The 16,380-nt window shown below is 36.0% G+C and overlaps 2 protein-coding genes across 11 annotated transcripts in view; one reads left to right on the forward strand and one right to left on the reverse strand.

Annotated features, from left to right (window-relative positions):
• Positions 1–16,380, forward strand: part of veph1 (ventricular zone expressed PH domain-containing 1) — a 220,293-nt gene that overhangs the window by 34,355 nt on the left and 169,558 nt on the right. The window lies entirely within an intron of this gene.
• On the reverse strand, positions 11,128–16,374 carry LOC120531609 (pentraxin-related protein PTX3-like). The gene is made up of 3 exons (XM_039757184.1): positions 16,092–16,374; positions 14,763–15,299; positions 11,128–12,188 (listed from the first exon to the last, which is right to left on the reverse strand). The coding sequence occupies exons 1-3, from the start codon at positions 16,237–16,239 to the stop codon at positions 11,572–11,574; spliced, it is 1,302 nt and encodes a 433-aa protein (XP_039613118.1). The 5' UTR covers positions 16,240–16,374; the 3' UTR covers positions 11,128–11,571.

The raw sequence follows: 16,380 nt of genomic DNA on the forward strand, positions 1-16,380 counted from the left end.
TTTACTTACTTTTCCATACATGGTTGTGGGTAGGTAACTCAATATATCACTATTTAGGGGCAACACAATAGAAAAATGAAATGTCTCAAAATCTCAAAAATGCATGACTGATTTGATTGAAATTTGGTGATGTTATATAAAAAAAAATTAGCCGACTTTTTTTATCTGTTGATATTTGTAATGCTGCTACAGTGAGTGAACTATTCTTAATTACTCCACCTGTTTTTATCTCAGTGCAAAAAGTGATTGCACTGAGTAATGGGGCTTGCAGTTCATATAAATAAATACCACAAGCAGAAGAGCAGTACTGAACAACCTTCAGCTGTAATCTTGTAGAAAAATGCGTCTGGTGGCAAGTGAAGGAGACCATGAGCCCTGCTCAGGTAAAAGAGATTGGGTAGCAAGCTGCATGGAAAATGAGCTGTGAAGTGGACGAAGGGAAGTTTGGCAAAGCTCAAAAAAGACATGGTTAGCAAGTTGCTTCCTATAGCAAGCCAAATATTTCTAAATGATTGTTTGGCTTGTGATGCAATACTCTGTTTTATTGACTTCTTCTAACTCTTCAGGATGCAGTATAAAATGCATACAAATTCATGCTGTATTGAGTTGTTGTGCTTGGTTATGTACACATACTTCAAAGAACAGAGTTACGGGATGGGGAACTCGGTGGTAAAATACATGAAATATCTGGAGAACTGGGGTATTCTCTTTGGGGTCAAGCTGTGATGTGCCACCTCACTGCTATTTGCAAAGCACAAGTGCTGGTGTAGTAAAAAAATCTGAAGTCTGTTATTTTTAACTGTAATCCACTCATTAACATGACATGAGGGTAATTCACTGCATCGCCTTTGAGAACTTCTATCTTTTTCTCTACTTTGAATGTGCTCAAAGTCCTGCTGGTGCTGATACTGCTAAAAGCTCTAACATGCACATGAAGCACATTGGAATCTGATTTTCAAGGGGGCTTTGAGTTTTTCACTACACCTGTTCAAGCCCTGGGTGCAACACAAGCCAGTAGCGATGGCATGCCTTGGGCAGTTAAAACACTTACACAGCTTGGTTATGTAGTCCCCCGTGTACAGAACATAGAGGATGTGAACATTGTACATTGTCTAAGAATACAGGCTTCTAGTCCACAGCTCTCTGTACCTCACAGCTGGATAAGTTACACAACATAATTAGATTTTTCACTTTTGTATGCTGTCTGAATACATAATGCATGTATAGTTTAAGTGAGCCTTGGCCAAGCAGAACGGGTCATTTTAGAAGGGGGCAGACAACATTTATACCTGTAGGACTGCTTTAGCATTCATGTAATAAATTAAATAATAGACAAAAATTAGTTTTATAACTCAGTCAGTGCTCAAATTGCATATGTGTTCTGAATTTTTTTCAATTAAGATGGAAGTTTTGAGATAAGCAGATTATATTCACTAATCATAACACCAGGGGTGGAGTGGTGGCTCTGAAGCAATCGGAAGGTTGCCGGTTCGAATCCCGTAAAATGCCAAAAGGGTCTCTGCTTTGTTGGGCCCTTGAGCGAGGCCCTTAACCTGCAATTGCTCCATCCTGGGTATGACGTTAATCTGCAAACAATCCCTGCATGTAGGCCCTCCAACCTGTAGGGAAAAACTTGGGGGTTGGTGGCAGCATTGGCACTCCAGCCACCATAAAAAAAACCTCAAACTGTTCACTGCATCTGAACTAGTGTGGTGCTGAGGTATCACCTGTTGCATGGCTGCACTCGGGTCCTAATCTGGATTGTTTGGTTTGTTGTGTGATGGGTGTGGCAATGCGTGTATCAGTGCGTGCTCCTAACCTCTCTCTCTCTATAACACCAGCGAGTGGTAATGTGTCGCATGATGATTAGTGCATTCAAGTAAGAATTGATATTCTTACAAGAATTCTGTACACATGAAATTAGTGACCCTATAAACCTATAAATCGGTGCTTGAAGTCGGTAGGTACTCACTATTACTCATTACCAGGAATTCTGCTTTCTTACCTTTTTGAGTATTGGTAACTAATGTATGCGTGAACATACCAGAACTTCACCCCACAATACCAACCCAGATTTAGAAAAACAATCTGCCTTTCCCCTAGTTTTCCCAATTCAGTATAATCTGTGTATATCAGCGTGCTTTTGGACCTTTAAGGGAAAGTAGCTCCCTTCCTGCACTTAAATATAATTTGTCATTTCCAATAAGCTTCCTTAATTACATCCAAAAAGCAATGGGTTGCATTGTGATTGGTCATTCTGATACTAAAGTATATTAGTCAAGTTGAGGAAAAGTTTAAAAGTTAAAGAATGAAGAGGGAGACAGAAACATAGGAGGATGGCACCTTCACATAAACAGTGAAATGCAGAAAACTCTGGGCAAGCTGTTTTACCCGTAGTCAAGAACTACTGCATTTTTAGAGCATTAAGAATGTATAAATTATAGTGTAGACTTTGTATATTCATTAAATACATTGCTACATTTTGACCATTTTGGTTTTACTCTTCTTATGCTTTACAAGTCTTTTGATATCCAGAATATACTTGGTGAAGTTTTGTCTTTTGTGCAGAACTGTATCAAGCATGCATTCTCTTTTTTGTGGTTATAAGTAAATAATCTAGGACTTCATTTATTGTCACATGGGCAATACTAGACTAGAGGAAATGCATAAGTTAAGTAAAAAAAAAACTGCTTATTTTTTTTTTTTTTGCTAATCACTACACATTTAAGCTTTTAGATCACTCATATTTAGAAACTGTCTTCCTTTTATGCTATTTTACCCATTGCAGATCAGCATATGGAATTGTCTTTTTTAGTATTTACCCATTTTGTAAAAAAATGCTTTGAAATATTACATTGGTATATATTGAAGGATTTTAACTGTTTTGCTTTTAGTACTATGGTTTAAATTTTTGGTCACAAACAAGTCACTGTGGACACTATGGATAACATGGTCATCAAAGTGAGGTCAACAGGGGACAAGAAAAAAGTGCCCCTTATCCACTTCAGAGTTTTCACTGATTTCTTACTGCTTCTAAATTTGGAGATGACCTTATTCTGTAATATATGTAAAATGTTTTTAATTTAACTCCATACTTTAAAACTTATCCCAGATTATTATTTTCAGACTGTGCCATTTCTGCTCAAAATTCACCCTACTAAAATTAAACTCAACAGTTATATGTATATTCTGCATATGCACTCTGTCAAAACACTGTGAAATGTATTATGTGATAGTCACAATATCCTAATGGTTCAATCTCCCTGAATTCCATTCTTATTATTACAAAATGCTAAATACAGACAGGCTTCCTGCCTCATTAGTGTTTTAATATAATCACTGGTCCAAAAGTGTTTACTCTTGTGCTCCACTATTTGTAGGATTAGCCCAGTTAATATCTGAGTAATTAATGTCCTCCTTGACTACAATATTATCTTTCTAGACACTTTTGTTAGTATTAGGCGGGTCTATAACAGACTCTGAATGTCAGGCTTCTGTCCCTAGTGCTTTCTAGTCAAATCCAAACAACTTCACTAATATACAGTATGGCTCATCATCCAATTGAAGAAGATGTGTGTTCAAATCCTCTATCACATAAATGGTAACCTCCTCAATTTTCTGCTTTTGCCTGTCTATCCAAAAAGATATACAACTTTAAGATATGGTTATCTCCATCTCTGTTATTTAGCCATGTTTTTAATTTTTTTATTATATGATAATCATGTTCAGTTACATATAATTCCAACTCACGGATATTATTTGTTGTATGCTTAACATTAAAGCAAGCATTTTAGTAATTATTAGGTATTATTCATTTTACTTTTCATTGTTAACATTGGGCTAAAAAACAAGTTGTGTATATATTTTTACACAGTTGTTCATCTTTTGAGGGTGACACTATGGTAACACTGCTTCCTTGTAGTAAGGAGACTGGGATTCATATCTCAGGTGTTCCCTGTGTGGAGTTTGTATGTTCTTTCCATGTCTGAGTGGGTTTCCACTGTGTGCTTCAGTTTCCTTCCATAGTTCAAAAACATGTAGATTTGGTGTATTAGAGTTTCTAAATTGGCCCTTTATTGCTGGGAAAGACTTCATTTACCTTGCCACTTTGTACTTGATAAGTGGGTTAGGGAGGTGGATAAATGGGTAAATGTTCATCTCCCATGAAGTTATTAAATTAACCTGTCTTAAGCTCCCTGCTCTATTTGTTAGTTTAAACAAATCCTCTGATAAACTCTCCAATACATCTGTGCCCTTTTGTTTGAAAAGTAACTTGTCACAGTTGAACAGTACCCTTCTGTTCCCAGAGGAGCCCCAATGACCCATAAGCATATGTCTTTTTAATATCTTAAATCTCACCTGGAATGGTAAGTGGCACAGGCAGACCTTCAGAGAAGACTACCTTGCCAGTTCTTCCAAACGCTTTGGCATCTAACCATTTAAATTTGGGTTATAAAACTGGCAGCCTGCCCATATATATGTCATTTGATCCACCCATCCAGGGAAGTCTCCCATCTGTGTATCAGGGAGACAACACACTGCAGGACACTCTCTGTCTGAGGAGAAAACCTACACCTCAGTCCCCCTAATGATTGTGTTGCTCAATATCAATACCTTTCTCTTTGTGGGGATTGTTTTTTAGGTGTTTTCAGAGTCTGGAAAATGGTTGGGCACTTCCAACTCTGGAGTTGATGTCCCTCAAGAGTGCATCCCTTATCTTGTCCTTATGTTTAATTGTAACTCACCTATCTCTGTCTCTCTGGTCTGGAGTCGCTCCCTGTACCATCTGTACACATTTTCTCCCTAAAAATGCTTGGATTAGATCTGCCAATTCTATACTACAACGCAGGGTACCTACCTCCTGCACAAGTTCATTGATTTTGAGTTTGAGTTGCTGGATCAGCTGCCAGCTCCTGCAGATGTAGGCCTTTTAGAAGCAAGAATCATTCAAACCAGCCTCCAAAGAGTCCAACATCAAATTTGACTTGTATTGTATCAGTCTTGTTATTACTATTTACAATTTGCATTATAGAGCTGCTCCTTTTTTAAATTAAAATGTTTTAAATGAAGAAATGAAATATCATTTTAAGGGAACAACTGCAGTTATTGTAAGCTTTTGATCACTTTAAGCTCTTGTAGTACTCTTACCTCCTTGCTAGTCTGCTGAATGCCTTTGTTTAATGTTGTTATACATTTTTACCTTTCTCTGCACCCTTGCATATTTAAAGAGTGTGCCTAAGGATTGGTGGGGTAAAGCAACACTCTACAGATGATTCAATAACTAAAATACATAGTAAGAAGCAAGCAAGGGTCAAGGCAAGAGAGACACCATCCAAGGGCTTGGAAAAACCAAAGATCTTAAAATTGAGCAGAAGTCAAAACCAAAACTGATCTTAACATTAGACCATACTTGTAAAAGAAGCCATTGCTAATAAAGAAGTTGTTTGGAATATCCAAAGAATAATACTAAATATGAGGTGGCACCAAGGTTATTATAGTTTTGCCTTTTTATATTAGTTTTTATTTCTATATTTTTTCTGACCTTTCTTGGAAATTCAGTTTAGTTTTAGTTTTCCTTCATTGTGTATTTTAGTTTTAGTTTAGTTTTTATTTCACAAATGTATTTCTATTTTATTTTTATATATATTAGTTTCAGTTTTAGTTTTAGTAATTATGGTATGGAGCGCCTACGGAGTTACTTTTGTGTCACAATCAGACAGAACTGCACACTTAACAGATTTGGATACGAGTTTAATGTTAGTGGAAGCTTACTACACTGCCTAGTTTACTATCTGGTTTTGTTTTTGTCTAATAAAAACAAACATAATCAAAACTAGACATTGAATATGAACAATTTTACACAATTTTATAATTTTTTAAATATTTTCTCATGAAAATCACAAGGGCTTAGGAAGAACAGGACTCTTAGGCTTGAGTCAGTGTGCAGACCCCACCGAGCTGTATTGAGGGAAACAAAGAACAACAAGCATGTAGTCTCAAGGTTAGGGGTGGTAAGTCTTGAATAGCCCACCATAAGAACAGTAAACCCATAATAAGCAGAGCTGGAGCAGGTAATAGGAGTATGGACAGGCACAAAACAACAGAGACAGCGTCTGAGAGTAAGAAAACATATACATTATCTAAACCTGTTTATCTAGAGTAGGATTGCAGAACTTACAAGGGTTAAAGACTAACAGCAAGAATATTCATTCAAAAACTAAAACTAAAAATATTTTAGTAAATGATTATTTTATTTCAGTTTGCCTTTCCAGCTACTTTAATAGTTTCGTTTAGTTTTAGTTTTTAATTTTGGTTTTGTTAATTATTTTATTTCAGTTTACGAAAATGTTTTTTTAATAATAGTTTCAGTTTTGATTTTAGTTTTTGTTAACTATAATAACCTTGGGTGGCACAGTAGTACAGTGGTAGTACCCAGCAACAAGGATACTTGTACTCACTGCATGTATTTTGCACATTTTCTACATGTCCATGTAAGTTTACGACTAGATTGTGTGTGTGTGTGTATTCATCCTGCGATGGGCTGTCACTCTGTCCAGGGATTGTGTACCTGATGCTTACTAGGGTAGGCTCCAGCTTACCCATGACTCCCTGGATAAGCAGGTTTAGAAATGGATGGATATTGAACAAGCCACAACCTGACATATTTTTATCTGAAGTACTGGTGATGTCACTGAATCAATTTCCACATGACGATGTGCAGCCAAAATGTTATTGAGTAAAAAAGAAAAATAAAGATCAAACACGTTTAAAACAAAAACATAAAAGTTAAGGTCACAAGTGCAACCTCCACATGTGAAAATCACAAATTAGACAAAAGACAAAAAAATTGAAGAAATACTACATTGAATACAAGTTCCTTTTCAGCTGCTCTCAAACATTCAGCTACCTCTGCTCCTGTGCAGGTGAAATAACTGCAAGAAAAAAAATCCCTTCTAACGGGGGAAGCTGTAAATAGCCCAACAAGGCCCTTTATTGTTACGTTTTTAGGAGCAAATATTATATTTTAATTAGATTCCATAAAGAGGTAATTCGCAACACTGAGCACTGGATCTACTTTACCAAGCAAGGTTGATAACAATACTATTGATTCCATACATAAAACAGTAAACCATATCAGTTATGCTCCAAAATAATATTGTTTTATTTTGGTTATTCTAGAAAAAAATCTTCACTGAGGTTATGAGAGTTTCCAAACCGAATACCTGACCAGTATTTACTACATGGCACCACCCATCTCTACCCTATACTGAGAAACAAAAGTGAAAAGTGAAAATGACATTATGCATCTTTTGAGCAGTGAACATTGAGAAACAAAGTCACTCACAGTTTTTCTCCCTTAAAAAAATTACATTTGTTTCTACATTGGAGGCATTTTTCGTTATAATCCAGCTTCTCAGATGAAATATCACTTTTCAAGGAAGGAACTATAACAATATGACTATCTGTGGAAGAAAATCACATAATCATTTTAATCCACCTTAATAAAAGAATAAGTGTCTGTGTATCTATCCATTTGCAGTGTCATTTATAGTAGTAAAATGCATTGTATTTGTCATTCCAACAGATGGTGCATCACAAACATTTGTAGTATTGCATTTTATTAAATGCAGTACATTTCAGTAGATCAGTGCTTCTCTTACTTGGTCCTAGGGACCCACTGTGGCTGCAGGTTTTTGTTCTAGCCAGCTTATGTTTTTAATTGATCTCCTGGGCTAATTAAGTGTACTGTTATTTCCTAAATTTTGTGCTTTGGGAACAATATAGAAATTAGAAAAATAAGTTCAATAAAAAATATATATTAAAATTCACTAAGCAGTTATATGGGAATAATGTATTTTTTTTTTCTTTTTAGCAATATTTTCATCTTGATTTTCATTCTCCTTTTCCAGTTGTTTAATTAATCTATTATTTACTAACTAGACATTAAGCCCATTACAATAACGGGCGCTAGAACAGTAGTGCATAAACATTAGTAGGAACAGTCTATATTAAATGGCAAGGGACCTTGACCTCATTCTGTTTGTTGTCTTAATTTTTTTTGTTAAAAATATTTTTGCAAGAAGCCTAAAGTAAAATAATATTAAAAATAAAATAGAAACGTATATGACAATACAGTAAGTATAATTAATATTGCCTTAGTGTAAAACTTTGTAACAATTTGTAATACACAATATCTGAAGAAGATATTTAGGAAAAAGTTTTTATTTTTTTACCTCATGAAATTTTCTATAAAATTTCATTATAGACAACATTTTTTGTAAATACTCTGTCTGAGTTTGGCAACAGTTTGCCTTGTTCAGGACCATCTACAACGTTGACAACAACATCTGTAAAACTTCTAACTCTTGATAATGCAACATATAGCTGACCGTGGCTGAAAACTGGTTCTGGCAAGTAAATGGCGACTTTTTCTAAGGTTTGCCCTTGAGCTTTATTAATTGTTATGGCAAAGGCTAATGTAACTGGAAATCGTCGCCTTCTTAAGGTAAAGGGTAAATTAGTAGAGGATGGAGCCAAATCAATACGGGGAATATTCTGACGCTCATTTTCTTTTTCTTTAATCGATCTATTTGCTCGTATATTTTTTTGTCTTTCAGCCTTTCTTTTGTTGATGTTTACTTGCTGAGCTGACTGTTCTTCCAGGAGATGTTGCTTATATACGATTTGAGTGTCTGTGTCTTTTGTCCTGGTTGACGTGTCCTTTTTTGGGGGGCATGTTGTTAGTAGATAGTTAGTTAGTAAACATCTCCCCAGTAACGGATTTTATGTGCCCGGCCGCGACTGCCCAATCAGCACTCTCCCCAGCAATGCTGTCCCTTATTTGCTTATCATGCACGGCCATGGCTGTGCCATTCACTGTGTGCCCAGCTTCCAGTGTGTGTGCGTCCACGGCCTCCCCAGCAATGATGTCCTTTATTTCCTTATCATGCGTGGCCGCGGCTACGCCATTCACTGTGTGCCTAGCTTCCAGTGTGCGTGCGTCCACGGTGCAGTGCGCATCGCACCGAGCCCTGCACGTGTGCACTTCACCAGAAGACACACACACGGACACCTGGATGCACACAGGGGTTTTATTAAAGAGGATTAGTGGGTCTGACGCTAAAGCAGTTGCAGCTTTTCATGATTCAATGTTGTTTACCTTGGTGTCTGCTCTGCTTGTTTCTAATTGTCATTAATAAGATACAACAAAGTAGGAAAACTGCACAGAGAAAGAGCACAATATAATGAAATCAATAAAAGAGAGTTAAGCATTTAAATCTATAGCAAAAGCAGAAATATTTCTAAATGTCTTATGAATGTAAACATCATGCAGCTGTGCCTTTCCGAATGTACAATACGAGTAAAAAATACCAATTAAATAAGATTAGTGTTATCAGGTGTTGCCACTAATTATGAATCTGGTTGGAACAAAAACCTGCAGCCACAGTGGGTTCCCAGGACTGAGTTTGGGAAGCACTGCAATAGATGGTGCATTGCAAACATTAATGCCAAATTCTACATTGATTAATTAGATTTCAGTTTGTATAAGACTTGTAGCACAGATAATACTAAAAATGTGATGCTCTAACTGTTGGAATAACAAATACAATGCATTTTATTACTGTGTTCATTAAAAATGCATTCAGGTAGATGGAGTATTGCAAACATTAACACTGAGTTCTGTGTTGATTACTTAGATTTAAGTCTGTCATAGACGTGTAGCTCAGATAGTAATAAATTTGTATTTACACAGCATGTTTCCCATTTTGAGCACATGTTAATAAAATTCTAAGATACTAAAGCAAAAAGGGGTCCCAGTTAACTTTTTTAAAATACCTTTGAATAACCACCTTCTGTCTGGAATATTTATTTTTATTAGCATAGTGTTTTCAGTTGGTGTTGTGATGGACCAAGCTTAATCTAGTAAATAAAGGAGCAAACAGGTAATACACCTTGAACCATTCTTATATTAGCAGATACGAACGCTGAAGTCAGACAAAGACCTTTCAGTCCATTCAGCAAAGGTTAGATAACAGGTGGTGAAACCCAACATGCTCTTGAGAAGAAAAAGAAAAAATAAACGTGTCACCACTAGATCGTTATTGTACTTGTAGCCTAAACTACACAGTCTTCTCTTGGTTTTCTGTTTATCATCACAAGGGCTTTTTTAGCATGATGCAAGTCTTTATATACCTTAATCAGAAGTACAGAGATCATTAGTGAGTAACATTGTAGCCATCAGGAGAGATCATTTATCAAATGTACAGAAATGAACTCCATATAGATACCAGAATCAGACTCAAACCTAACACCCTTAAACTCTTTTCTGTATGCACCATTTAGTAGAGAGCTAAAGTTGCAGCATGTTATAAGAGATGTGATAAAATAATCACGTTGCAGTCAGCAGAACTAAAGGAATAGAATTCTGCATATACTGTATGTTCTTGTGCTGTGTGAGAGGTATGATATATTGTGCTGGCTGGAATAATTCAATAATGTTCTTTTCAGAAGCAGGTAGAACTTTATCATGGCCATTGATTTCAAAGGGATATACTGTAACAAATCAAAAGTGTGAGCCAGTTGCCTGAGATGCATTGACAGTTCTGAGTCAAGGACCAACATTGACAGAAAGCTTTCCTTTTAGATGAAAGCTAATTTAATTCATTAGGTTAATTGTTGATTTGTGTCCTTTTTTGGTCAAAGGTTGCATCAGCATTTTCAAAAGTCTCACCGCCAGAGAGCCTGTTATGTGCATGATATATGCAGAAAATGTTCTGTTTGCTGTACCAGAATGGCTTATGGATTTCACTTCCATTTAATTAAAGAATGAGCTTCCTGGGATTGTGGCTGATATCTGAAAGCTGATTTGATAGATATGATGCGCAGCAGCTTGAATACAATATTTTATTGATAAAGCAAAAATATAAAATACATTTATTTTTCTCAAAAAACAATGTACAATATTATACAGTAATTCTACATATCATAAAGTGAAGACGATTTTGGTTTCATGTAAACTTTGTGATATTGTATGCAACACATTTAACAAAATAATATCCAGTTCAAACTCTAAAATAACAAGTAAATAACCATGAAGAGTGCCCATCACGAGTATTTTTATCTCAATAATTTTCTCTTCATTCAAATAAGAACACTGTATTTATGTATGACTGTGTTGCATTCCAGCTTTCTGTCTCCATTTACATCATGCTAAAGTATCTGAGATATTTGTTTGACAAATTTATTATCATAGAGTAAAACTGGAAAAACGTTGGTGATAGTTTTTTTGATTAATAATATAGTTGTGATGTTTACCCAGCATACAAGATATCACTTGAAGTATTTTTAAATGTAAACAAGGATTTAATAAATTGCATTTACTGTAGATGTCATGTCTGTATGTAATTAGCATCTGTTTCCAAAAAGCATTATTCCCCTATCCTAGGTTTAATTAATGTAAATGCAATTTTTAGTTTGAAAAAGGGGGAAATAATTTTTTTAATGCAGTTTACCGATTATTTTTTTAATGCAGTTTCCGGGAAGTTGTGTGATGTTACTCAGTTCATTATCCTAATGGATATACTGGGCACCTCCTTGGGGGATAATTTCCGTAACACCCCAGCCAATCACATTGCCTCTGACATTACATGAATCTTCGCTGGTAGCTAAGTGGATTATCTCTGTACCATTCAGAGTTCTATTCCAAAGATTGAATCCCGTGAGCTTTCCAGAAAAGGCCAGGTTTTCATCAAATCCTCCTCCCACACAACAACCATTTTTCTCTTGGCCAAGTTGTAAGATGCCGCCATCAGGGATTGTGTGGCTTTCTGCCACTCCTAGAGCGGTTGTCATAAGTTCTCCATTTACCCATACAGATGATTTTCCTTCTTCAGAGTTCCATGTTCCACAGATATGAGCCCATTGTCCAGCAGACACAGCATTCTCAGCAACCACTGAGTGCTGTTCATTTCCTACCATTAGGATGACTGACTGCTGCCTTAGACTGAGTTGAATCTCGTAGGGGTTCCTCTTGGTTCCATATGAGAAAAGGACTGTTTTGTTGAGTGCTTCTGTCACTTTAGCCCAAATGCAAGCAGTAAAGGCATTTAGAGCCATTGCTGCAACAGGACTGACACTGGCAAAAATCTTTTTGGACCTCATTGGAAACAGAAGAGCCATTTCACACCCTAGGAAAGAAATATTAAATAAGTTAAAAGATGCCTATCCTGGCTTCAATACGATGTTGTCTGTCCTCTCAACATAAATACAGGACAGGACTCCTTGAGTTCAGAACAAAGCACATTTGTTTGGAACATAGAAGTCTCTTAAGGAAGCAAAATGAACACTGGGAGAACATTCAAACTCGATGCAGGAGCCCCACTAGTTAGAAATAGAAATGAGTTTGAAGACTCTAAATAGACAGTGCTGCCTGTTGTACATAAGTGCTGTCAATAATTAAACTCAAATAGTACAAATGAAATAAACAGACATAACACTCTAGATATGTAAGCAACAGCAGAATGTGGGATACTGTTACTGGAAAGCAGTGTAAAGAGTATATCTAAGAGAACAATGTTTACAGAATGAAACTATTAGACAGCAGTGCAAAAGGCAGAGGGCTGCGATCCATTCTTATCACTTTTTCCTGTCTTGTTGATTCAAACACTGACTAACGTTATGAACATGCCATTAATGCCTTAATATCATCTATTTTGTAACAGATATCAGTGACAAGAACACTTTAAAAATTTCTTTAAAGCTTTATGGCCACACACTTCCTGTTGTAAAAAAAATCAGCAAAGAGAGCTTGCACAAGTTTACTACATGAATCAGCTTTGTTTAAGCTATCAACTGCAATAAATCAGTTTATCTAAAAATAAACATTTGCACAGATTTCCTGTAGTGTGACAATGAATTCCAGACTTCATATTCATTTGTTAGAGCCTTGAGATTACAGAAAGTGCATCAAGGCTAGCACTGTGGCTCATTGTCTACTGCTTCTAATTCACAATTCCAAGGCCATGGGTTTCAATCTCGCATTAGGCTTGTGATCTATATTTTTATTCCAGATACTTCAGGTTTCCTTCCACATCCAAAACATGTGCATTTAATGTCAATTGGTTACCTCTAAATATGAGTGTCCGGGTGTGTGTGTTTAGACTGGTGCTCTGTTCAAGGGAGGCTCCTGCTTGCTCCCAGTGCTGCTAATATAAGCTTTGACATCCCATGGTACTGAATGGGAAGTGATGGGCTAAGTAATGGATATTTTGAAAATATAGTACTGCGATTATGATAATGGCTTTATTTACTGATGAAATGTCACTAAGCTGGGGGAAGAGAAATGTCAAAAACATTATTTTTTTTTAATATTTGTAGTGTTAAAGTACTGAAATATTTACAATATTTTAATTGAAATGCTTAGAAACTATATATTTAAGCCAGGGGTGAAAAAATAATATGGATGGTCACTAACAGTCTGAATATTTTATTTTGTCATTTGCCCATATTATGATGTATTCATGTCCATGACATAATTATATTGCATAATTTTAAAAAATCTACTTAATCCAATTAATCTTCTGTTTAAATGCACCAATTCATGCATTTTCTGAAGCTAAATGTTCTATCCTGCCTAACCTGAAAGGAGCAGAGAAAAGTAGAAACCCAGTCATAATAGAATTCCCTTACACTATAATGTAGCCTAAACATACTTTGTAAATGTAGTTAATAATTTTGAGTATTAACTTGATATCACACATTTGTTTTATCATTTTAATGACATATCTGTTATATGTCTTTTCATTAAGTTATAGTAACTGATACCCCAGCCAGGGTTGGTTCTTCCCTTTAACCCAGTGCTGTTGAGTTAGGCTATCCCATGATCCATTAAGCGTGATTAAGATTGATGGAAGGTTATGTGATGTTCCAGTAATTTGGCATGTAATTATATGAAATATCGAGGGGTTTGTTGTTTTATTTTACATCTTCCAAACTCAGGATGGGATATAAGCTGCACTGTATTGCATAAAATAGCCAGATTTATGGCAAACGAATAGAATATTCCTATGACGCCATGGACAATGTGGTTGTCTTAAGGCTGCAGTTTGATGTGATTACCATCTTGGACTGACAATGTGGCACTTCAATATTTTTACAGTGTTAACATAGGGTTAACTTCAGGTAACCCAGGTTCCTCCAAAAATAAAAATCAGTTGGTAACTCTAAATTGACTCTTTTTTTTAAAAACCATATAATTTAGTTTTAGGGTCCTGGGGGACCAGCACCTTTCCCAGCAGTGCTTGAACCTGAACAGACATACTATCCTTTGCAGTTGTGTTGGCCCCTTGTATCAGTACAATTTAGAGTCAATCTAATAATAATAATAATAATAATAATAATAATAATAATAATAATACATTTTATTTATAGAGAACCTTTCCCATGTTCAAAGTGCTTTGTCTAATTTACTCATGTTTGGGATGTGAGCAGAAACCAGAGTAAGCATGCAAACTTCATATAGACAGTAGCCTTGTTGGAGTCTGCACCCTGGACAACGGAGCTGTGAGGCAGCAGAGTTAACCATTGTGAATGCAACCCTTTATTATATAAAATAAAGAAAGGTATTTTGGTTTGAGAATTTTGTTTTCTATGCAGCAGCTTACTATACTTTGCACTCCTCCCCAACCTTGACACTATTTATATAAAGGCACCCAGAATGTAATCTGTGATACATGTGAGTAATGGAGAGGGTATAACCTTACCTGCAGGCAGGAAGCGTTGACTAGCCCACATCTGAGTAAGCTCTAGTTTCTTTTGAGTCTGTTGAAGATTAGATGCCAAAGAATCTATAACCTTTTCTAACCCCATACAAACAGAGCCATCCTGCAGTTTGACTTCAGAGTCGGAGCCATTTGCTTCCGCTGTGTTTTGCCAGGCATTTTCTATTTTGCTGAGTTTGTTAATGATGTCCTGGCCACTTGCTAGCAGCTGTCCCAGCCTTTCTTCATTTTCAGACTGACATGTATTGTCGGTACCCTTAATCCTGTCTGTGATTTCCATTAATTTCCTGTCCAGCTGTGAAATTATGCGTGTTTTGGCACTGTCAACAGCATTGGTGCAAGTTCCGGCAAAATTAGCAACAAACTGGAGCATTTCAGTACGCAGGCTTTGGACCTCCACTTTCAGAATGTCATCCACATACTGGAGCAGCATATTTTCTTTCATCTGTGAGTTTTCCAGCATTGCAAAAAGTTTGTCCCATCTGCTGAGTTCTGAGGACTCACATGGAGTTGGCGTAGCTAGTGAATTGAGTGAATGTCAAAGTGAGAAATGAAGAACAGACAAAGAGAAAAGGCAGTACATCTGGTTATCTTACCTGGTTTCTAATGCTGTACTCAAGCTGATGACCCACATGTACTCTACTAAAGCAAGATGGCAAACAAACAAACAGTTTCTTTCTTTCCTTTAAAGTTTTTTTTTTCTATAAATCTATATATCTGAGATTCATTCATTCTGTATGAGTTGAGATTTAGTTTATGTGAAGGATATGTTAGAATTAAAAGATCAAAGTGTTTCTGTTTTATATTAGGCTTACATTTAAGCAGTGTTTCAGATCAATTTAATTTAATCTTTTAAACTGCACTTCTTATAATCATAGTGTGCCTTATGCTAAGCACAGATGCAGTATAGTTAAATTAAAACACAAACTGACATAAATGAAAAACTCAGAACGTAATACTGAAACAAAACTTAAGCAACATGTTTTGTTAAATTATTTAATTATAAAAGGGCTCCAGAATCTGTAATGTTTGCGCTGATTAACAAACCAATGTTTTTTTTTTTGTTTTAATTTTAACTGTGCAATCTCCAGGGAGCCTTCATTTCCCAAAATCGACAGTGATTTAATGATTTGTTAAAGATCATGCTTAACTTAAGTATATTAAAATTTACAGCCCTGAAACAATCACATTTAATTTAGCTGTTGAGTTTGATTGTAGATCATTTTACAGGATAAAAAACATGTTGCAGGGTAGACAAGGCAGAAGAAAGAAAGGTAATGAAAATCAGAAATAATCTTTACTAAGGCTTACCTTCCTCCTCCTCTTCTTTAATCTCGTTTTCAAAGCCATTTTGATACTGCACTTCAAATTCATGGTCATACTGTGCAACCAGCACAGAAATACCAAAGAAATAGCAAAGAAGAGCTGCCCTTAGTAGCTTCCACATAATTATTTTCATGCTGTTTTTGCAAGGGTTAGCTCAGCCTTTGGGAGATGGCAGTTATTGCTGAGCAATCTTTTTGGCTTGCTTCCTTGATGTATTTTAGCCCTCAACTGCCGAGAAACTAGAAGTGCATTAGTCGGCACACTCTATATAAAC

The sequence above is a fragment of the Polypterus senegalus genome, chromosome 1 (genome assembly GCF_016835505.1).
Source record: "Polypterus senegalus isolate Bchr_013 chromosome 1, ASM1683550v1, whole genome shotgun sequence".
NCBI classification, from domain to species: domain Eukaryota; kingdom Metazoa; phylum Chordata; class Cladistia; order Polypteriformes; family Polypteridae; genus Polypterus; species Polypterus senegalus.

Bases quoted from the DNA above. Each gene is read 5' to 3' on its own strand.
- LOC120531609 (XM_039757184.1), bottom strand. From the start codon at position 16,239: ATGAAAATAATTATGTGGAAGCTACTAAGGGCAGCTCTTCTTTGCTAT. The intron at 15,300-16,091 runs GTAAGCCTTAGT...TCAATTCACTAG, and splicing joins TAAAGAAGAGGAGGAGGAAG to CTACGCCAACTCCATGTGAG. The intron at 12,189-14,762 runs GTAAGGTTATAC...TTTCTTTCCTAG, and splicing joins TCAACGCTTCCTGCCTGCAG to GGTGTGAAATGGCTCTTCTG.